Source organism: Lissotriton helveticus, chromosome 4_1, assembly GCF_964261635.1.
Source record: "Lissotriton helveticus chromosome 4_1, aLisHel1.1, whole genome shotgun sequence".
NCBI lineage: Eukaryota > Metazoa > Chordata > Amphibia > Caudata > Salamandridae > Lissotriton > Lissotriton helveticus.
In genome coordinates, this window is record NC_136063.1 from 310,057,666 (window position 1) to 310,074,657 (window position 16,992).

At 49.9% G+C, this 16,992-nt stretch overlaps 1 protein-coding gene across 1 annotated transcript in view; it reads right to left on the reverse strand.

Moving 5' to 3' along the window:
- The window catches only part of MTBP (MDM2 binding protein), a 186,977-nt gene that overhangs the window by 129,574 nt on the left and 40,411 nt on the right, over positions 1–16,992 (reverse strand). The window contains exons 3-6 of the mRNA XM_078686833.1: positions 16,426–16,499; positions 16,186–16,334; positions 15,500–15,558; positions 14,867–15,011 (exon numbers count right to left, since the gene is read on the reverse strand). Coding sequence (XP_078542959.1) covers positions 14,867–15,011; positions 15,500–15,558; positions 16,186–16,334; positions 16,426–16,499 — 427 coding nt within the window. The remainder of the gene's footprint in view (positions 1–14,866; positions 15,012–15,499; positions 15,559–16,185; positions 16,335–16,425; positions 16,500–16,992) is intronic.

Here is a 16,992-nt window from a genome sequence, read left to right on the forward strand (position 1 = left end):
CAAAGAGTCGGTCTGGAAGGACGGGTGAAAGGCCTTCAGTGCCAAGTGGACAGCTCTAAGTTCCAGGAAATTGATGTGGTACGTGGACTCCGTCGGTGACCACGTCCCTTGAATCTGTAAGTCTCCGGCGTGCGCTCCCCAGCCCTGGAGAGACGCATCCGTCACGATAGTCTGAGTGGGAATGTCCTTGTGGAAGGGAACCCCCTTGAGGAGATTCTCCGCTGAACACCACCATGTCAGAGACTGAAGAGCATGCAGAGACAGTCGTATCTTGTCGTCCCAAGATCCTCTCCTTTGGTCCCACTGATCCTCCAAGCACTCCTGCAGCGGTCTCATGTGCAGCCGCGCATGTGGCGTCAGGAAGATACAAGAGGCCATCGATCCCAGCAGAGAAGACACCGTCCTCACTGTTGTAGAAGGAGTGGTCAGAAGAGCCTGAGCCTTCCGACGAAGCGATAATCGTCGCTCCTCCGAAGGAGACACGCTTGCTGACCTCGTATCGATGGTGGCCCCCAAGTACTGAATGCACTGGACCGGAGTCGGGACAGACTTGGACATGTTGATGTGCAACCCCAGCTTGTTCAAGAGAACGCACGTCTTCTGGAAGTGCGCCTGAGCTTCCGAGAAGGAGGAGGCCTTGATCAACCAATCGTCCAGGTAGACAAACACCTTGTTCTTCCTCAGGTGTGCTGCTACCACTGCCATGCACTTCGAGAAAGTCCTGGGCGCAGACTTCAGCCCGAACGGAAGTACTGTGTACTGAAAGTGATTGGTGCCGACTTGAAATAGCAGGAACTTCCTGTGTTTGTGTGCAATGGGCACATGGAAGTACGCATCCTGTAGGTCTATTGCACATAGCCAGTCTCCCTGTTGCAACCGAGGATAAATCTGATGCAACGACAGCATGCGAAACTTCTCTCTGTACGCCTGTCGCAAGTCCAGAATGGGCCTGAACTCGTTCTTGTCCTTCTTGCGGACCAGAAAGAACCGGGAGTACAGACCTCTTCCTCTTTGAGACAGAGGTATGTCTTTTATCGCCCTTTTCCTTAACAGGATATCGGCCTCCGCCTGGAGCTCGTGCAGTTGATACTGCGAGCTGACCGGAGGAATCGATGGAGGAGGGCTGATGAACCGAAGACTGTATCCATTGCAAACAATATTCAGCACCCACTGTGAACATAGACTAGCTGATTACTAGCTTTTAACGCGGCTCCTCCGCATTTACTTCTGTGCATGTTTTTAAATACTGTATAATTCTATAATCGCTATTGGCAATTGTTTGGCTCTTTGTGAGTAATCTCACCTGTTTCCCTTCGCTCCAGACCCCGTTCCGCCCCGGCTGAGTGCCGTTTGCGCGGAGGGTCGAACTGTAGAGCGCCATTCCCCGCCTTCTTTGCTCCACTTCCGCCCTGCCGCACTCAGCGCAGGTTAGCGGTCTAGTGGTTTTGGACCATAGAGCATATATTGGGAGTTAACGCGGGACACAGTTGACAGACGCGGCGATCCAGGCTGCCTGTGTGTTATTTACTCTCTGTGAACATAGACTAGCTGATTACTAGCTTTTAACGCGGCTCCTCCGCATTTACTTCTGTGCATGTTTTTAAATACTGTATAATTCTATAATCGCTATTGGCAATTGTTTGGCTCTTTGTGAGTAATCTCACCTGTTTCCCTTCGCTCCAGACCCCGTTCCGCCCCGGCTGAGTGCCGTTTGCGCGGAGGGTCGAACTGTAGAGCGCCATTCCCCGCCTTCTTTGCTCCACTTCCGCCCTGCCGCACTCCGGTCTAGTGGTTTTGGACCATAGAGCATATATTGGGAGTTAACGCGGGACACAGTTGACAGACGCGGCGATCCAGGCTGCCTGTGTGTTATTTACTCTCTGTGAACATAGACTAGCTGATTACTAGCTTTTAACGCGGCTCCTCCGCATTTACTTCTGTGCATGTTTTTAAATACTGTATAATTCTATAATCGCTATTGGCAATTGTTTGGCTCTTTGTGAGTAATCTCACCTGTTTCCCTTCGCTCCAGACCCCGTTCCGCCCCGGCTGAGTGCCGTTTGCAGCGGGAGCGCCGTTGTCGCGCCGAAGTCAAGCCAAAGTCCTGCCCGTCTGCGCCCGTCCGCGGCCTACCGCGACCAGCGGCCTCACCCTCTGCCCAAATATTCACGTATTCATCTCCGGACTTCCGCTCCTTCTGCCACAGTGTCCCCTTGCCTCCTGAGGCTATTAGGAGAGCCCAGGCATGCGGTATTGCTCGTTCTCCGAGCCCGTTCCTCGCCTTTCCGCCCTGCCCCCCCTCCCCATCCGTACCCTCCTTCCCCTCCCCTCCTACCCCTGTGTCCTGCACCCTAACCATTCGCTACTTAAATACACGCTCCCTGGTGAGACACCAACTGGACATTTATCGTCTATTAGATGACACTGACACAGATATTCTTTTTCTGTCTGAGACTTGGCTAACAGAGGACTCTGTGCCTGATATTCTAGCCGCTATCCCTAACGGGTACTATATTTTACATGTTAACCGTCCTAGAGGGCAAGTCGGTGGCGGAGTTGCTGCCATTATTCGCAAGGAATATGTCTTTTCCATCTTAGATTGCACCCCCATTCCTGACACTCAAACTCTTGTTATACAGCTTCGTTCTGTTACCACTTCCCTTACCTGTGCGCTCATGTACAGACCCCCTTCCTACATGCCCTCTTTCTCTCAGTCAGTTGGGGAGATGGTCTCCCAGCTTCTCATTAATCACTCTAGGATCCTTATCCTGGGTGATTTTAATTACTGGCCTAATGATCCCCAAGAAAGTCGACTGTCTGAACGGTTTTCAGAAACCCTCACCAGCCTGAACTGCCAGCAATTGATCTCTAGTCCCACCCACTGTAAGGGCCACATACTCGATCAGGTATGGACGGTCAATCTTGACATCGACCCTCCACTGATCACCCCATGCACCTGGTCAGACCATTATCTTATCTCCTTCTCAGTTGACCTCCCCAGTTTTCACCGCCCCCCGCGTCCAGCGAACATCACGGCTCGTAACTGGAAAAATGCCAACCTGCCAAAACTTCACTCTCTTTTGGCAGCCTCAGTCCCTCCAGACTCTGAATCAGTCTCTCACCAAGCCTCTTCTCTTGAGCATTGGTTGAAGGAAGCATCCGATACTGTAGCTCCCCTAAAGACTATAAAAGTCCAGCGCCCTCACGACGCTCAGCGTTGGTTCAATGACCAGCTTAAATCCGACAAACTTGCCCTTCGCCAAGCTGAACGCCGCTGGCGCCACAAGTACGACCCTCTACTCAAGATAGAATTTACCACTCTACTAAATAAATATAAATCTTCGATACTGGAGGCAAAAACGTCCTACTTTTCCAGTAAAATCTTGGAGTCGGCCTCAAAAACTAAAGACATTTTTTCAATTGTCAATGAGCTCTCCCTCCCAGACCGCATCACTCTTCCCCTGGTGCCTACCCAGGCTCTGTGTGATGAGCTCAATGCCTTCTTTCAAGATAAAATCTCCATTATCAAAACTAACATTCCCCCACCCTCTCCTTCTAAATCCTTTCCCCTTCCCCCTGCAAACCCTCAGGAATTTTCTACGTTTCCTCTCATCTCTGCTCCTGACTTCCACAGCCTTCTTCAAAAAGTCTGTTCTGGTTCTCCTAGGGACTGCTGCCCTCCACACATTCTGAAGGAAATTTTCATGGCCTGTCCCGGTCCAGCCTTGGCCCTCCTCAACTCCTCTTTAACATCAGGAGTTGTTCCAGAGGCCTTCAAGCAGGCCGTGGTACTACCTATTTTAAAGAAACCCGGCGCCGACCCACTAGTGCTGAGTAACTACAGGCCCATTTCTCTTCTTCCTTTTTTGGGAAAGATCCTAGAGACCTATGTCACCCGGTGTTTGAGCACGTTTGTGGAGACCTCCCTTTTCCTGGACCCCCAGCAGGCTGGTTTTCGCCCTCTTCATTCCACAGAGATGGTGATTGCGGCTGTCATGGACACCCTCCGAGCTGGCGCTGACAATAATCTCTCTCAAGCCCTTGTATTGTTGGATCTCTCGGCGGCATTTGACACGGTCGATCATACTATTCTGATCGACCCTGTCAGTAACGCCGGCATCCAGGGCATCGCCCTGGATTGGGTGCGATCCTTCCTGCAAGGCCGCTCGCAGGCAGTCCACCTGTCTACCTTCGTCGCTCCCTTCTCCCCCCTCACTTGTGGTGTCCCTCAGGGTTCTGCCCTCTCTCCCCTTCTTTTTAATTTATATATGCAACCACTTATGGTTTCTCTCCGTCACTCCCCAGCCACTATTTATAATTATGCAGATGACCTTCAGTTGGTCTTTCCCTTGGATACTTCACCCTCTTCCCGATTTAATTTCCAAACCACAATGTTGTTCATCTCTGACTGGATGGCTCACAGCCAGCTCAAGTTGAATCCGTCAAAGACGGAACTTGTCCTGGTGGGTGGCCCTACCAATCCATGGGATGACAATTACTGGCCCCTTTCTCTTGGCACCCCTCCTCGTCCGGTCAGCACTGTGAAAAGCCTCGGAGTGGTCATCTCTGAGGATTTATCTATGAAACCCCAGATCTCGGCTGTGACATCATCCTGTTTTTTCCAACTACGCAGGATCCGCAAGATCTGTCGTTTTCTCACCAGAGAGGCACTCATTTTAGTCATACTGGCTTTGGTCATCTCCAGGGTTGACTTCGCCAACCTTTTGTATGTGGGGATCCCGGCTTATCAGCTTCAAAAACTCCAGTTAATCCAGAATCAGGCGGCACGTCTGGTGTTTCACCAACCTAAACACCAGCACGTCTCCCCTCTTTTGAGGAGCCTTCATTGGCTCCCAGTGGCCCAACGGTGCTCCTTCAAACTCGGATGCACCGTTTTCAAATCTCTGCATAACCGCGCCCCTGAATTTGTCTCCTCCAAACTAAAGAGATACCTTCCTACCCGCAATCTTAGATCATCTGCCGATAACCTCCTCTGCATTCCATCTAACCGCCGTAAAAAGCATGGCGGATTGCGATTTTCTTTTCTTGGCCCCTCTTTTTGGAATTCCCTCCCTTCTTCCTTCCGCCATTGCCCCACCTATGAGTCATTTAGGAAAACCTTGAAAACTTCTCTCTTCAAAGCGGCCTTAGTATGATACCCTTGCCCGGCTCGCTATGTCTGTTATGAGCGCCAAGAAACCGTTTCGGTGTACGTGTGCGGTACAAAATTTTTAACATAACATAACATAACTTGTCCGGAGTAATTTTTCTCCACTCTGCCAGAAAAAGTTAAACGCTTCCCCCCCACCGGAGTGGGTAACGGATGAAGGGGAAGTAACCGCTCAGGGTCGAGACCCGGCCGGGCCTTTGGTAGCGGTAGAGGACTGTTGTCGACCTCTACCCCTCTGGCGCTTTTGGAAGGGTCGCCGGAACTGCTGCTGTTGTTGCTGCTGCTGTCCCGAAGACTGTCCTCTTCCTTTTCCCTGTGCACCGAACCGTCTCTGGAACGGGCGGTAGGACTTCTTTTCTTTGGACTTTTCCAAGCCCACAGCCGTTAGGGTCTCCGCCTCCGCCTTCATGCGGGCCATCTCATCATCGGCGTGTTTTCCGAACAGTTTCTCACCGGAAAAGGGCAGATTGGCCACCCGCTGCTGGGCCTCCGGCTTGAGTGACGTGAGCCTGAGCCAAGCATGGCGGTGCTGGTTGATCCCGTGACAGTAACCATGGGCAGCCAGCAGCGAGATATCCGCAGCCACGCTAATGACCTGGTTTGACAGCAGCATCCCTTCAGTATTTCTAGGAAGTCCTCCTTCTTGTCTCGTGGCAGAAGGTCCGCAAACTGTTCCAGGGAGTCCCACAGGGCACGGCTGTACCGCCCCAGCAAAGCCGAATCGCTGGAGGCTTTCATGGTCGTGGAAGAAGTTCCACAAGCCTTTCGCCCAGCCGAATCAATCCATCGGCTTTCCTTATCAGGCGGCACGTTGGAGGACGGGGAGGTAGAGTAACTTCCTGGCCGCCGTCACTATAACTGAGTCGGGCACTGGGTCCATCCGAAGGAAGGCCGGGTCCGAATCCGGTGCTCTGTACTTCTTCAGAAGTCTGGAGGGAGCGGCCTTCACCACCGCAGGCGTAAGAAACAGCTCCGCCGCAGTCTCGACCAGCCCTGGCACCAATGGAAGCAGAGGGCGAGACAGAACTTCTTGTGAAGTGTCTCGAATATCACGGACGTCGTAGGTGTAGGAGCAGTCACCGTGATGCCCAACTTCGTAGCCCCCCTCAGGAGAACCTCCTGGAACGTGCTGATGTCGTCCACGGGAGACACCCTTGTCCCCGGGAATCCGACAAGGTCGGCGAATAGGAGCGTGTCCTGGAGGAGTCCATGCGTGACCTGGAACCTCGCCTCCTATGGCGGCGCCTAGATCTAGTGGAGGATCTGCGCCGACTCCTAGATCTTCCTCTCCATCCGGAGCGCGATCTGGACTTCCTAGGCCTCGGGCGATCCGCCGCTTCCACCGGCGCGGGCGTCTTAGGTTTGGCCGGGGCCTGCGGCTTAGGAGTCCCCTTGGGAGGTGTCGGAAACCTGGGTAACGAAATCGACCTCGGAGGCACCGGAGGAGGCTTCTCCACCTGGGGTCGAGGTACAGGTTGCGGAAGCGGAGGCAAAGGAGGAGGGGTAGGAGCTCTCGGAGGGAGACCCCTCGGCAATGGAGGCGGAGGCGTAACTTGCGAAGGCGTATACACCTCGGAATACACCGAGCCCGGTAATCCACCACCGGCCTGGGACGTCGGGGAGCCTCCCATGGCATCAGGCCTCCTCTCCCGTTTCTTCGACGTCGAAGAACGGTGACCAGACGGCGAGCGTCGGCCCCTCGACGTTGAGCGTCTCTTCCTCGACGTCGACCGACGTCCACGCCTCGAGGTCGAATGCTTAGACGTCGATCTCTCATGTCTAGACGACGACCTCTTGTGTCTCGACGACGACCTCTTGTGTCTCGACGACGATCTATTGCGCCTCGACGGTGACCTCTTGCGCCTCGACGTCGACCTCGACTGCCTCGACCGCCTCGACGGCGACCTCTTCCGCCTCGACGGCGACCTCTTCCGCCTTGACCTCGGGCCACTCTTCGACGACGAGGATCCCCTCGACGTCGATGTTCTCCTCCTCTTCGCCGACGGCGAACGGCGGTGTCGCTTCGACGGCGAGCGCTGACGCCGGGCCCTTCGACGTCGATCACTCGACGTCGAGACCGACGAGGATGACGACGAAATCGTCACTGGAGACTTCGACGGCGGCCTGTGCACATCCCTCGACGTTGAGCGTCGACGGCGCTTCGCCCAAGAGCCCTGGGGGGACGGGGAACAGACCGCAGTCATTCCTCTCGACGTCGTGGTCTCAGCAATCGACCCAGACGGAGAGTGGGCACGTTTGCTGGTCTTCCTGCCCATGGGGAGCCCCCCAGAGGCCTCAGCATGGGTAGAAGGAGCCCCTCCAGACCCACCTTGTGCTTTCAGCCTTCTTTCCTCGAGTCCCTGAAGCCTGATCTTCTTTCTTTTTTTCAGGGTCCTGCCAGAGAAGCCCTGACAAATCTCACACTCCTCTGGGACATGGGAAGATGGAAGGCAGAGGATACACACCTCATGGGAATATTTATTTATTTATTATTTTTATTTAAAGATTTGTAAAGCGCCTGGTGACCCAGAGGCATCTCCGCGCTATGAGAGCTTGAATTGGCCAAGAGGGGAGAAAAAACTTATTTAGGGAAAAGCAGAGTTTTGAGCTGCTTGCGAAAACGCAAGTAGCAGGGTTCCAACCGCACACTGCGGGGAAGCGAATTCCAGCGCGTGGCTGCCTTTACGGAGAAGCGACGGCCTCCAGTACGTACCCTCCTAAACTTGGGGATATTTGCCAGTCGCTCATTGTCCGAGCACAGAGATCTCGAGGCTTTGTACGGGGTGACCATATCTCCTAGGATCGAAGGGCCTTGTCCATTGAGGAGCTTGTGAGCGATGCACATTGCCTTGAACTCGATAATCTCTCGCACTGGCAACCAGTGGAGAGCCTTAAGCGCTGGTCTGGCAGAGGTTCTGGAAGGAAGACCCATCAGCATCCGGGCAGCCGCATTTTGGGTTCGTTGTAGCTTGCCCAGAGTAGCTTCAGCGGCTCCTAAATAGACAGCATTGCTGTAGTCCAATCGTGCAAGGACCAGTCCTTGAACCAGGAGTTTCCTAGATTGAAGGGGAAGCAGAGGAAGGATCTTGCGGACTGACCGCATAAGTCCAAAGCAGGTTCCAGCTGTTTTAGTTGCCTGGGTTTTCATTGATAAGTCCGGTTCGAGCCAGACCCCAAGACTCTTAATTTCTTTCTTGGGGGCGGGCACCTCACCCATAGTATCGGGCCAAACAGATGATGGAATTGCTGACCACTTCTTGCCCATCAGCATAACTTCTGTTTTGGACCCGTTAAGTTTGAGTGAGGACTCGCACATCCAGAGATGGATTTTCTGGAGGCAGTGCAAGAGATTATCTGGGCATTGATCAAGATGTGAGAGAGACGACCAATTGCGTGTGGTCCGCATAACTCACAATCTTGATGCCGAAGGGGGCAACTACATCCTCCAGAGGGGCCATATAGGCGTTAAAAAGAGTGGGACTAAGTGCGGAACCCTGGGGAACCCCACTTGTCAAAGGAAGAGAGTCAGAACGGGAGTTGCCATCCCAGACCTGGAACGAACGGCCCGACAGGAATGACTATCCAGGCCAACGCGGTGCCCCCGAGTCCCGCCCTGGCCAACCGGTGGAGCAGGACACGGTGATTCACCGTGTCAAAGGCTGAACTAAGGTCCAGGAGGATCACTGCCACTGACCCCCCTGAATCCAAAATGCACCTTGCCTCCTCGATGACGGCGAGGAGGGCAGTGTCCGTACCTTGGCCAGGGCGAAACCCCGTTTGGGAACGTCGCAGCAGTTTGTTAGATTCCAGAAACTGGGACAACTGGACGTTAACCAGTTTTTCAGCAATTTTGCTGATGCCCGGGAGGAGCGAGATCGGCCTGTAGTTGGCCAGATCAGCGGGGTCCAATTGGGGTTTTTTGAGAAGGGCTTTAACTACCGCCCCCTTCCAACTAGGAGGGACGGAGCCTTGGGACAGTGAGGCATTGATCAACTCCAGAACTGGAGGAACAATCGCAGAGGCGACTGCTTTCAAAAACCTCATGGGAGCAGGGTCACGGGGAGAGCCACTTTTCATCTTGGCCAGAGTCTTTTCAACTTCGTCCGATGAGACCGCCCTAAAAGCATTAAGCTGCGGGCGAGGGTCGCCTACTGGACAAGTGCCAGGCGTCACGTTGTCCCAGCAGGGTAGCTGGCTAGGCTGCGGAAGTGAAGTTAAGATGTGGGAGATTTTAGAGTCAAAGTATTTTGCAAGTTCATTACTCCTGTCCGGTAGGGCCCTGGTCAATGAAGGGGGTTGTGGTACCTTTAGCAGTTCTTGGACGATGAGAAAGGATTCTCTCGCAGAGTTTGTGGCATTTTTTATCCTATCGTCATAGTAAGAGGCCTTAGAAAGTTTCAAGGCAGATTTGTATGCTCTCACAGTCCTCCGGCAGGAATCTTTACTAGAATGGAGCCAGTCCTTCCTCCACAGTCGCTCCGCTTTTTTACATTCCTTGCGGAGGGCTCTGAGTTCCAGGCTAAACCAGGGGGCCGAGTCTGTCTTTCCGCTCTTGTCTTCACGAGTTTTTATAGGTATGCTAGAGTCGAGTGAGTCGGAAATCCACTTCCTGAGGTTACTATCAGCTACGACAAGGTCCCCCGAGGGGGCGGGGGTCGTCGATTCCAGAGCTCTGGCCCAGTCCTCGGTAGAGAGCCTGGACCATGCCCTGTCCTGGGTGTACGTGACGGGCTTGTGGGGCTTCCTGAATTCTCCTGGCCAGAAAAGAGGAACCAAAAAATGGTCTGTCAAGGGTTAGGGGGCAAGAAGGTTTGGCCTGGAGGGTACGGACATTTGTAAAAACTGGGTCTAGCAAGTGGCCCTTGATATGGGTGGCTCCGGTATTGGCCAGTTGGAGGCCATAAGCAGCCAAGTCTAGTATCAAGTCAGCAGCCCCTGTGTCAAGGGGATCATCAAAGTGAATATTGAGGTCCCCTAGCACAGTAAAGTTAGGTGTAGAGTGGGCAAGTGCTGAAATAGATTCTAGTAGGGCGCTAGCAAAGGGACCAAAATGGCCGGGGGGCGATACACCAGAAGACCTGCCAGGGAGGTTGTCGGGGCCAGATGGATGGTAAAATGGCAGCTCTCTGAGTCCGTGATATGAGCATCGCTAATTCTGCATGAGAAATGGTCTCTGTGCAAAATGGCCAGTCCGCCCCCTCTACCAGAGGGACGTACTTGGGACTGGATAAGAAAACCCAGGGCCAGAGCCAAGGCCACATCCGAGTCCGAGTGTGTGGTGAGCCAAGTTTCCGTGAGAAACAGGATGTCTAGCTCATGGTCCACGAGCAGGTGGTTAATAAGCAGGGCGTGCTTGGGGAGCGACCTACAGTTCAATTCTGCTAATTTCAGGCCAGAGAGTGAAATTGGTGCCTGAGTCAGTTGTAAATTGACCGGGTGGCAGAGTGCGCAATTTATAAAATATCCATCTGATTCGTGTACATAATTACACTGTGCGTTCTTTGTAGGTCTAAGACTTAGTAAGGCACGACGCGAATAACTCACCCTATCGGTGTCCACGCCCGACATAGGTTCTGGCCCTAAGCCCGTTCGTGCGCGGACGGGCGCAGACGGGCTTGCCTTAGGCGCTCCCGCTGCGCTCGTCCGCTGCGCTTCCTGGGAATGCACATATTTGTGGAAGAAAGAGGGCGTGGCCTCCAGCAGTGGGCGTGGCCAGGGGGTTTGGCGCGCGCAAGGCAACACTGTTTCTTTCAACCCTTCAGCGCTAAAATCCGCTGTACGGTGTTGTCTCCTGCGGCGTGTAACAAGGGGAAGTGCTCAGGGGTAAGTGACAGTGGTTAAAAGCAAATGCTAAACAATTTTAGATACAAGTTAAAAATGCGAGCAAAATGCACCCGGCTTCCGCCTCAGGCGCTTAGGTCTCTTATGGCGCGACTAGCACTCAGTGCGCTTTAAGAAGCCTATGTTGAGGTGGGCGTGGCCTCCAGCAGTGGGCGTGGCCAGGGGGTTTGGGGCGCGAAAGGCAGCACTGTTTCTTTCAACCCGTCAGCGCTAAAATCCGCTGTACGGTGTTGTCTCCTGCGGCGTGTAACAAGGGGAAGTGCTATGGGGTAAGTGACAGTGGTTAAAAGCAAATGCTAAACAATTTTTTATACAAGGTAAAAATGCGAGCAAAATGCACCCGGCTTCCGCCTCAGGCGCTTAGGTCTCTTATGGCGCGACTAGCACTCAGTGCGCTTTAAGAAGCCTATGTCGAGGTGGGCGTGGCCTCCAGCAGTGGGCGTGGCCAGGGGGTTTGGCGCACGAAAGGCAGCACTGTTTCTTTCAACCCGTCAGCGCTAAAATCCGCTATACGGTGTTGTCTCCTGCGGCGTGTAACAAGGGGAAGTGCTCAGGGGTAAGTGACAGTGGTTAAAAGCAAATGCTAAACAATTTTAGATACAAGTTAAAAATGCAAGCAAAATGCACCCGGCTTCCGCCTCAGGCGCTTAGGTCTCTTATGGCGCGACTAGCACTCAGTGCGTTTTAAGAAGCCTATATTGAGGTGGGCGTGGCCTCCAGCAGTGGGCGTGGCCAGGGGGTTTGGCGCGCGAAGGGCAGCACTGTTTCTTTCAACCCGTCAGCGCTAAAATCCGCTGTACGGTGTGGTCTCCTGCGGCGTGTAACAAGGGGAAGTGCTCAGGGGTAAGTGACAGTGGTTAAAAGCAAATGCTAAACAATTTTAGATACAAGTTAAAAATGCGAGCAAAATGTACCCGGCTTCCGCCTCAGGCGCTTAGGTCTCTTATGCCATACGATTGGCCTTCTTCCTGGAGCACTCCGGGCATTTGTCAAATAATGCAGGCATATTTGACATCAAAAGGGAGCAAAAACCAAGAAGAACAGCCCTAAAGTACTTTAGAAGCACTCAAAACGAAATTAATAGTGAAAAATCACCAATAAACCCTTGAAAAGGGAGAGCTCAATGCTCCAGGGTCCTGCTCGCAGGAGCCAGAAAAAAGAACTGAAAGTAAATGGAACCTGCAGGGCATTCTGGGATACTGTGAAGTTCTGGAAGGTTCTCTTAAAGGCACAGTATCCTGTTCTGAGCCACATAATGGCAGCCTATGGGGCTTGTCTGTCCAGGTCCTCCTCTCTATCATTCCAGAGGGTGTTTGCTGTTAAAGCAAGGGAAATCTGTACAGGCTTTGCTATTTTGTGGATTTTGTGGTGGAATTTCTAGTTGAAGTACTGGACAGTGTAGCCTTTTATAGGCTGCATTATCTGTCTTTAAATTCTCTCTTAAGTGTCTGTGCAGTTAAGCATTTTTTCGCCACTTTAAGAGATTATTTTTGATTGCTCCAGGGTCCACGCACATGGGCGGTACTATTCACTAGATTATGACTATACACAGAGATCCCCTACTACAGAAGGTGTATCTATGTGTAGATTAAATTCTCCCACATTCATTAGAATTTAGGGCATTATGCTCAAGGAGGAAATAGCTTCTACAAAGTTGATGAAAAAGCAGAAAGATTGATTGCCTTGGACAGGATACACTGACATAATATAAAGTGACTTATGTGTTTGCTGCAAACTTTTGAATTTGCAAGACAAAGGGGGTAAAAGGACATAAACTGCAAATGTCAATTCACAGAATATAACACCCCCACCGTATTTGACGCATATGCTATCTGAGCAGAAAAGACTATAATTTGCCAGAATTGCTTCAATCACCACAGAATCAGTACACCGGGACAAAAAGCAATTTCCTTTACAGTTTGTTCAGTGAGCAGGCGTACCACTTGGAGTATGAGGAACAGAGGCCCTCAATAGCCAAAGAGGCAATGCGAGACATAGCATGAGTGGGTAAGCCAATCTAACTATACCAGAGATTGAGAAGTTCTATTCTGGAGTACGCAATCTGTGGTTGCACAGAAAAGTCACCAGAATGGAAGCATTGACGGATAGCTTGGCTGTCTCTTGGTTCAGCTGGGCAGACAAGTTTGCCTTTGGGGCCCCTTGAAAATTGGCCTAGAAATATCATGTCCCTGCACAGAGATGTGTCACATTATGGGGAAAATCCCAATAAAGTAATGGTCAGGTTAGTTATGCAATATGTTTTGAAAGCCCTTACTCCATGGCTACAGTTTGCTTTGTCATTTGTTGATATTGGCACATAGTGTTAAGAGGCAAATGCTTTATCTGAACGTGTTGATACAAAAGGGGATGATGGACGGAGCGTTTGAGCAAATCAAACACTCAACCCCAGTCAACTGATCTGGGTTTAATCCATCACCATTCTTTAGCCCACTCAGCCACCCCAGTTCAGACATGGCCATATGCAAATCAGTCTGATCCTGTGCCTCATGGGAACAGTCCAGCCCGAACTGCCAAGCCATGTCTTCCCTGGAACGGAAACAAGCATCCTGGGACTGGTTTCGGATTCATAATCCTCATCAGTCAGGCTATCTTGAATCCAGTGGCCAAGTGAGCAAGGGACTCACGTCTGAGCATACCCTGCCACACTTAGGGCGAACAAAGCGATACAAAAGGGGATGATGGACGGAGCGTTTGAGCAAATCAAACACTCACCCCCAGTCAACTGATCTGGGTTTAATCCATCACCATTCTTTAGCCCACTCAGCCACCCCAGTTCAGACATGGCCATATGCAAATCAGTCTGACCCTGTGCCTCTTGGGAACAGTCCAGCCCGAACTGCCAAGCCATGTCTTCCCTGGACCGGAAACAAGCATCCTGGGACCGGTTTCGGATTCATAATCCTCATCAGTCAGGCTATCTTGAATCCAGTGGCCAAGTGAGCAAGGGACTCACGTCTGAGCATACCCTGCCACACTTAGGGCGAACAAAGCGATACAAAAGGGGATGATGGACGGAGCGTTTGAGCAAATCAAACACTCACCCCCAGTCAACTGATCTGGGTTTAATCCATCACCATTCTTTAGCCCACTCAGCCACCCCAGTTCAGACATGGCCATATGCAAATCAGTTTGACCCTGTGCCTCTTGGGAACAGTCCAGCCCGAACTGCCAAGCCATGTCTTCCCTGGACCGGAAACAAGCATCCTGGGACCGGTTTCGGATTCATAATCCTCATCAGTCAGGCTATCTTGAATCCAGTGGCCAAGTGAGCAAGGGACTCACGTCTGAGCATACCCTGCCACACTTAGGGCGAACAAAGCGATACAAAAGGCGATGATGGACGTGTGGCAGGGATTTAGCAGTTGTAGCTGGTCTAGAAATATTACAGAAAAACGGATTGCCTTTTGTCCATGCACATGTAAGCGTGGCATAGAGTTTGTCCAAAGACACTATTAGTAATGAGCATAGTAAAATTATAAAAGATTTGTTTAATAATTACTTACTAAATAAGAAGATGACTGATTGTCAAGTCTGTCTCAGAAAACAATTTTCAGGCACTAAATTAAGCTGGAAGTATGGCTTAGTAAGCTGAAAGCTCCATGCCATATGTGGTAACCTGAAAGTCATGCATTCAAATGCCAGAAAGAAAAACTCCTTTGTTCTTCAGGGAAGTGAGATAGGCAAGAAATTCATTCAATCATAAGCATGTGGCTAACCCAAAGGCCAAAGTCTGACTGGGGAAAAAAGCAGCCCTGGCAAAAGTGTTCAAACCAGTCCCGTGCTCAACACATAGGGTCCTTTAAAAGTTACCCAACAGGATAACGATGCGCTTACCCTTTTCTATCTTTTGCTGCAATAGTGATCTTAGCAGAATGCCACTCCATCAAGTGTTTTAAGGCTCCTACAGCAGGAAGACAGTCTTTGAATTTGGGAGCATCTTTGTCCAGTGCCAGGAGAATCATGTCAATCATTGCTTTTCCTGTCCAGGGAGGCAAAACAAATCAAAGAAGTTTATACATATGTGATTGCGGACCAAATTGGCCTAACAGCCACGAGGGCCATTTAACAAGAATGCGTCTCACTTCATTGATATAATCTCTTATACTCGGGGTCTGGTTAAATACATGTGTTCATAAATTCTTTACGTGAAAAAAGGGTCCTGCATAATCTATTTAGGCAGATCTGCCAAGTGTAATAAGTTATTTATTACCATTGCAGAATATGAACCCCTCATGAGTAGCTTGCCCTAGACGTACTAAACAATTGGAATAAATGTCATTTCACTTGGAGTGTCTAAACATACCATATGCTGCTGTGGTATATAACAGTCAGTTCAACTGCTCTTCTCATAAAAGAAAGCCATTAGGACATGTTTGGCTCGTGCAGCAGCAGAAAGCACACATTTAACAGTAAAGCTAATGTAACCAACATTCCATGAAGCTCCTAGGAAATACCAGGAATACTTACCTGGAGCAGGAAGTTGATCTGATAAGAGATGTATACTCTCTGCAGACTCCTCAAATAATCTAAAAATAGAACATAAAAAATAAGGAAACTGGCAAACAAAAGTGCACTTCACACGTGAAACAATAAAGCAGCCAGAAGCTTCAGAAATAAATCAATTTGCTCTCTTTAATTTATTGGAGAACCTGGAACTTACGTAGCTGTGTTAAGGACTAGTAGTATCTGAATATCTATAAATCTGTATATCCCTCAAACACCATGAAGAGCGACATGGCAGCTTTTGATGGGGAAAGTAGCAAAGACCATTCTGCAGACGTGTGTTGAAACCAAAATTTGGATCTTAAACATTAGAGGAATTTAAAATATCCAACAAGAGAACCTGAAAGTCAAATCAAATTAATTTGACCTCTGATGTATAGTAAATCGAGCATTCTTAGGCTTTTATGTCTTCGGTTGTGTTCTTTGCATGCACCCAGTACAAAATGTCGATGGATTTTAAAAGTTTGAATTTTAGAAAACCTGGCACAAGGACAAACAACCATTTACGGTCAGCACAGGGCGGTAAACGAAAAACCCAGATTTAAAAATAGTAGTGGTGATTACGACTGACGCTTTAATCGACACATTTAAAAAACTGCTTCTCCATCTTGTGATGTCCATAACACAGAATACAAATAAAATAAACGTACTCCGTTTGCGATGGCATATGTTTTTCGCTGCTTTCGTCTTCGACACTTTGAATGGCAGTCAAGCATTCTTCAACTGATGATTGCACTCCCTCCTCACTACCATCTTGTTCGTTGCTCAAATAAACCTCTTCCCAAACAGGGTTCGAGAACTACAACAATACAGAAAAGGAATAATGGTTATAAAAAATGTTCAACCACAATTGAGAATGAAATACCGATTCGCTGACATTTCACACCTACCTGGCAGGTGCCATAAATTCCTTGAACAGCAAAGAACCACTTTCTTGGGCCTGGAGCACCGGCCACTGAGCATTCTGAAATGGAAATACAAGGATTAATGTTTCTTGGTCACAAGCTTCAATGAATAATACCACTTTCTAGGTAGTGCAAGGCTTAGAAATAAAACCACAGAAAAGGCTTTTTACAATATATATTGTAAAAAGAGGAAAAGAGGTAGACGGTGTACATAGTCTACTTATTGTACAAACTCAATATTGCAGAGTTTAAAAATTGGAATTAACATAATTCTAACTTCTAAGTCAGAATTCCTGACAGGCCATACGTCAAGGATTATATTAGTTGTAGATGGAGGTTATCAACATAAGTTGAAGACATTTTGAAAGCAAGTTACACATTTTTCTTTAAACCTAACCCTTGAAATCACAGATAACAAGTCTCTCCTAGGATGGTAAAACAGAAAGCCATGCATCATAATTAGAAAAATGCAAAGTTTAAAACCCACACCTAGATTAAAACAAATAATTGCTCAACTCCTAATCTAATAAAAAAGCAACAATGCAAGGAGCA